At 42.7% G+C, this 6,287-nt stretch overlaps 1 protein-coding gene across 1 annotated transcript in view; it reads right to left on the minus strand.

Annotated features, from left to right (window-relative positions):
- DNHD1 (dynein heavy chain domain 1) overlaps positions 1-6,287 on the minus strand; it is a 91,370-nt gene that overhangs the window by 54,925 nt on the left and 30,158 nt on the right. Inside the window, 3 exon segments of the mRNA XM_006885631.1 lie at positions 4,338-4,389; positions 5,121-5,258; positions 5,670-5,924. Coding sequence (XP_006885693.1) covers positions 4,338-4,389; positions 5,121-5,258; positions 5,670-5,924 — 445 coding nt within the window.

A 6,287-nucleotide genomic window follows, 5' to 3' on the forward strand; every position in this document is an offset into this window, starting at 1 on the left:
GGATTGATTCAGTGACTGGGGTAATCGGGATGGGTGTGTCAGAGGCAATGAGATTGGCACAGGATAGAGCACGGTTTGGGGCTGTTGTACATAGGATCGCTATGAGTCGCAAACAACTCGATGGCACATAACAACAACAACAACATCATCTAATTGGGGAAAATTTTGGAAGAACTCATCTTCTGTGAGAAGTTTACGATGCCAACCATTTGATTGCCTAAGTTTTCTTGCTGCTCATGGCATCGTATAACCTAGAATGTCAATAAAATATAAAAGCAAATGTGCTGGGAAGTTCCTGGGGGGAAAGAAATTCCTTTCCTGGTGAAAAATGAGAACCAGGCGAAGAAAAGCTCCCTTGCCAACTTGGCTCCCCTTCATCCCCTAATTCTGCTTGAGAATAAGATACTTGACACGGCAGCTTATGAGCTGGCGACTATGAGGCGATAAACCTAAGAATGAACAACAACTTGTGGCTACAGCCTCTCCCACCCTGTACATCCTTCTAGAAGGATCTGCCCTCATCTGAAAGGAGGCAGGAGGAAGGGTATCAAGAGAGTGGCACCTGGTAGTTTTTGAGCCACTGAGTTAACTCTGGCAGCATCTATCTATAGACTTCTTGTTATGTGAGGTAGTTGTTTTGTTTAGGCCATTGTCAGGTTTTACTTCCAAAGCATTCTCAGTGATTTAAAATCCAAGCAGATAAGTCAAGATACAAAGGAAGAGAAAAAAAAAAATCCCAAATCCCTGTTAACCTTACCTGAACCCTGACTCCAGCTGAGCCAGAATCCAATTGTATCCAAAGATTTCCCAGTTACATAAGAAAATAAATTTCCTTTTATGCTTACCTAGTTCTGAGATTGGATTATGTAACCCCACATCAACATTCACATTCAGGTTCCCATAATACACATTCAGCGTCAGCGCAAGCACGACCAAACATTACAGCCTCCTGAAGCGTACACATTTTTCTAAAAGGATCTGCCACTGCCTCAGGCTACACTAGTTAACTTACATCATTATCTATCCACCACCCCCACCCCCAGCCATAAATCTAAATACATGATCCAAACCTATAGGATAGGCCGAAAAAAAGAGACTCCTTGTGAGAATTTGAGCTAAGTCAGTACTGCACACAGGAAATGTTAAAGAAACATTACCCAGAGTCGAGAATGGAATTGATGTCATAGAACCAAGTATAAAACCAACAAATAAAGAAGTAAAAGTAGAGGAGAAGCAAGATAGTTAGTTAAGGGGGAATTGGGGAAATGTACAGAAAATAGTAGATTGAGTAGAATAAGCAGCAACTGAAATATTGGTGTACTCTTCCTAACCTTTCCAATTTCTGTTAAGCTTGGTGCTGCCATAGCTTTTCTATCTGTGAATATTGGTGGTTTTCCATTTTGTAAGCTCCAAAACACCCTTGATTCTAGCAGTCAGGAAATAAGGAGATACATTGCAATGGGGAAAATTGCAGTTACGGACCTTTCCAAATTAGTGAAGAATAGTGATGCCAGTTTGAGGACTACGATATGTCTGATTCAGGCCATAGTCTTTTTTTATTACTAGCTATGCATCCGAGACCTGAACAATGAATAAGGATGACAGAAAAAGAATTGACATCTTTGAGCCATGGTGACTAGGAAAAACACTGAACATGCCATGGACAGACAGGAGAAGAAACAGATGTCTTGGAGAGGGTGAAACCAGAATGCTCTTTGGAGGCAAGAATGATGAGGTTTCGCCTCACATACTTTGGACATGTTGCTCAGAGGTGCTATTCCTTGTAGAGGAATCAGATGCTCCTTAGTCCTCAAAGTGACATCACTACTCCTCAGTAATTTGGAAACTTCTCTAACTGCAGATTTCCCAGTGCAGTGCATCTCCTTATTTCCTGACTGCTGGTACCAAGGGTGTTAATTGTGGATCCAAGCAAGATGAAGCTGCTGATGGTCTCAATCTCCTCTCCATCCATTATGACACAGCCTATCGCTCCACTGGTAAGAATTTTGTTTTCCTGACATTTGAGATGCAATCTATAACGAAGGCTGCATTCCTTGATCTTCTGCAACAAGTGCTTCAAGCCCTTCTCACTTTCAGCAGGCAAGGTCATCTGCGTAACACAATTTATTGATGAGTCTCCCTCCAATCCTGATGCTGCACTCCTTCTCTTCGAGTCCAGCTTCTTGGATAATTTGCTCACCATACATATTGAATAGGTATGGAGAGAGAATACAACCCTGATAGTGTTTGAATTACTATTTGTTTACTTTCAAGGATAGTTATTCAATTTTTCTTAAAGAACTTCAGGAACATTCTAAATCAGAATTTATTTTGGGTCCTTCATAATATTAGTTTGATTTTTTTTCATGCAGAGGTTTGTTTTATTTTTCCCTTCAAACTTGTGTTTTAGAAAGATTTCAAACATAGAAAGGCTTTAGTAATGTTTCCGTGAACATTATTCTTCTTCTATGTAGGTGAAAAATTATTGACATTCATCCATATTGTTTTATCTGCTTATTCATTTATCTTTTCTTATCCTTTTAAGGTGCATCTGATACAGGCCATCGTCTTTACAATCACTTGTTATGCATCAGAGAGTTGGACAACGACTAGCTGTGGTGCTGGAGAAGAGTATTGAATGTACTGAGGTGTATTGACTGCTAAGAAAACAAACAGATTCATCCTGGAGAGGGTTAAACCGGACAGGTCCTTGGAGGCAAGGATTCTGGGGCTTCGTCTGACATACTTTGGGCATGTTGCAAGGAGGGACAGGTCTTTGGAGAGGGACATTATGCTTGGGAGGGTGGAGGGACAGCGCAGGAGGGGAAGACCTCTATGAGGTGGATTGATTCAGTGACTGGGGTAATCAGGATGGGTGTGTCGGAGGCAGTGCGATTGGCACAGGACAGAGCAGGGTTTAGGGCTGTTATACATAGGGTCCCTATGAGTTGCAAGAGACTTAACAGCACATAACAACAACAACAACAACATCCTTTAAACATTTGAAAAGGTGCAAGCAGCATGGCATTCCACTCCTAAATGCATCGATATATGTTGTGTTTTCTAAAATTGAAGGGAAAACTGAAGCGTCTCAAGAAAATATTTTCACGTTCACTGTAATGAGAAAGATGAGAAAAGAGTAAGGAATGCCTGATTAACTGACGTTTAAAAAGAAAAGGAAGATACAATCAGCTGGGAGGAAGCCACGCAATGAGATGGGCTGGCACAGGACTACCACAGTGGGCTTGAGCAGGACAGAGACCAGAATGGTGCAGGATAGGTCAAGGTTCAGATCTGCTGTTCACAGAGCTGCTATAAGTAATAGGCCACTTGACGGCATCTAACAACAACTCCCATTGTGTGATTCTGTTCAGCGTCCCATACATTAGATACAGCACCCCCTTTGTTCTTGAAACAGCCCTGTAAATTAGGTATTTGCTGTCATTTCCATTTTGCAGGTTAAGTAACTAAATTCACCTAGGTGCATACAGTTGAAATGTTAATCAAATTGCATCTGAAACTCTAGTCTCTTTTCACTGTACTTGCAAAACAAATGTCTCCATCAACCTAGATTCACTTAGGGGTAAAATATGCCCCAAATGGTATGATTTGTAAGATGAGTTCCTTTTAGCAGACCTCTTCCCTGTTTTGTCATCTATTTCCTGAAACTCACTTGTGTCATTAAATCATCTTACTGAAAACAAACAAGGGGAATGGGGGAAAAACAAAGCACGTACATATCAAATGTGATGGAGTGTATGAAATTATTTCATTTGTGACAATGTCAATATTTCAAGTAAAGAAAATGTGAAGTTATATTTTCTCCCTGGTGATGAACATGTTTGAAACTTGATAACCAGTCATACTGGTAATCCTAAAACTCAGTAATACTAAGGAATTCCTCTTAATAAAGTGAAAAAAGAGTTTTATGAAACAAAGCAAATATTGAGCAAGTCATTTTCTTCAAATAAGTACAGATTAGCCTAGCAATCGGATTCAACATAGATGAAATACATACGACATTAGAGAAAAACTGGATGGCATTTTAGATCAACAGGGAAGGACAATATATCCACACTATCATTAGCCCCTCTTTCCCCTCAGGTGCATGCACACATACACAAATAAGGAAGTGAGAAAGCATTCATTCCCCAACCCCCAGTCCCAAGAATGTGAGTGTGTGCTACCCAGGTTAAAGCTGTTCCTTCCACACTCAAGCGCTAACTCCTGGCTTAGAGCCTGAACCTCCTGCTTTCCTTCCATACCATCGGCATGCTACACCTCCCATGTGCCCGTACCCCTTCCAGCCTGCTGGATGCCCAGGCTTCCTTAAGTACCTGGAGAATACAGGGAGTCCCAGGAAATCTGGAGGTCTGTAGATTTTATCACCTTCATGCCAAGATATGGAGAAAGGAAAACAATTGAGCAATTCCAATCAGGCTGAGAGCTAAGGATTACTAACTTACTCATTCATTGGCTTCAGCTCAGAACTGACTCCTGGCAGACCCTTCTTTGGGTTTGAGGTTGCACATCCCATGGGGAAGTGATTAGCCCTCTTTCTTCTGCAGAGTTGCCTCCAGAGAGGAATGGCCTTTAGATTACTGACACAACTGTCCTATGGACCAGGCCACCAGAGCTCCCTTACACAGAGGACACTGTTGTCAGGTGCCATTGAGTCAATGACGACTAAGTCACCCTAAGAACAACAGATTGAAACCTTACCCTCTCCTGTGCCGTCCTCATGATCTCCGCCATACTCAAGTCCATTGCTGCAGTTACTGTGTCAATCCGTCTCACTGAAAGTCTTTCTATTTTTCACTGACACTCTACTTTCCCAGCATGATGCCTTTTTCTAGGGACTGGCACCTGCTGGCAACATGCTCTGGCTGTGTATTGCATAGGAAGTTGCACTGCTAACCCAAATGCATGCTTCTCTGCTGGTTCAAATCCACCAGCAGCTCCTCTGGAGAAAGATGGGCAATCTCTTCTCATGCACTTTTCAATGTTGGAAACCCAATGGAGGGTCAGCCATGAGTGGGTTCCAACTTAAAGCAATAAGGTTACACAGAGAATAGGAACGAGAAAATCCTACAGTCAATCCCCAGCCCTCTCCAGAATACCTGCAGGACAGAGGCCTTGATGAACTGTAGGCCCCCAGTTAGAGTCTGGGCTATCTTTTCAACAGAAGGTTTGTGAGTTAGTTGACCCAAATCATCAAAGATCAGCTGTGCTGTGAGAAAAGGTTTCTGCCTTGGAGCCTGTAGAATAGTTTAAAATAATGTATTTTAGGGCATTATGATTATCATAAGAGTCCGGAATGAGGGTTGCAGAGTGGAGTATACTTGGGGTGGGGGTGGGGATGTGCGGGGTCGGGGAGGGGGTTGTATACCAATGAAGGAGTTTTTATTTTGCTTTTCAAGGAGAGGAGCGAACTGGAGGTGGGGGTGGGGGTGAGTGGGTGGGGATAAAAGTGCAACAATGAATGAATGGAATTCCAAAATCTCTGTAGATGTTCATTTAAATTAATAATAATAATAAGAAGAAGAAGAAGCATCGGGAGATACCATCAGGTAAGTAGTTCAGTATTCATTCAGCAATGGACCCTTTCACACAGACCACCATGTGACTGCTTGCCCCCCTCCCTCCACACATGCCACCCATCACCTCACTTGTAGGATGTTGGTCACAAAAGAGGTTATCTCCTCCTCCACGATGGACATGAGGGTCTCGCAGATCATGTAGTCTACGAGGCGGGCAACTTGTCCCAGCTGCAGCAACCAGGCTTCTGCCTGCTTCAGCCTCTGCTCCAGCTCCTGGCGCTGTGCCCTCTGGAGGTATATGGACCTCTGGTCTCTCCTGAATGTATTGCAAGCCTGCACTCGCGTCTGCAGGCCTTGTTGCATGTGATATGTGTCCTCATGAACCTGCCAGTATAGAGTGGGAAAGTCACTTGAGACTTGAGAGCAACTGCCCACCTACTGATCAAAGGAACTCTCAGGTCTTGGAGCCTGAAACCTAGAATCTAGATGGGCACATGGAAGGCGACTTTGAAGTTCAGATTAAACTCTGAAATTTCAAAAATGATCAGAGAAGATGGGAAATGAAAAAAATATTTTGAGAAGCTATCATGTTATGACTAAGGATGACAGAGAAGAATAGATGCCTTTGAGCTGTGGTGCTGGAGAAGAGTCTTGAACATACCATAGACTGCCAAGAAAACAAATAGGTCTCTCTTGGAGAGGGTAAAGCCAAGTGTTTCCTTGGAGGGTAGGATTTTTTTTTTTTTT

The sequence above is a fragment of the Elephantulus edwardii genome, unplaced genomic scaffold (assembly GCF_000299155.1).
Source record: "Elephantulus edwardii isolate Elephantulus edwardi_28Jun2011 unplaced genomic scaffold, EleEdw1.0 scaffold00044, whole genome shotgun sequence".
NCBI lineage: Eukaryota > Metazoa > Chordata > Mammalia > Macroscelidea > Macroscelididae > Elephantulus > Elephantulus edwardii.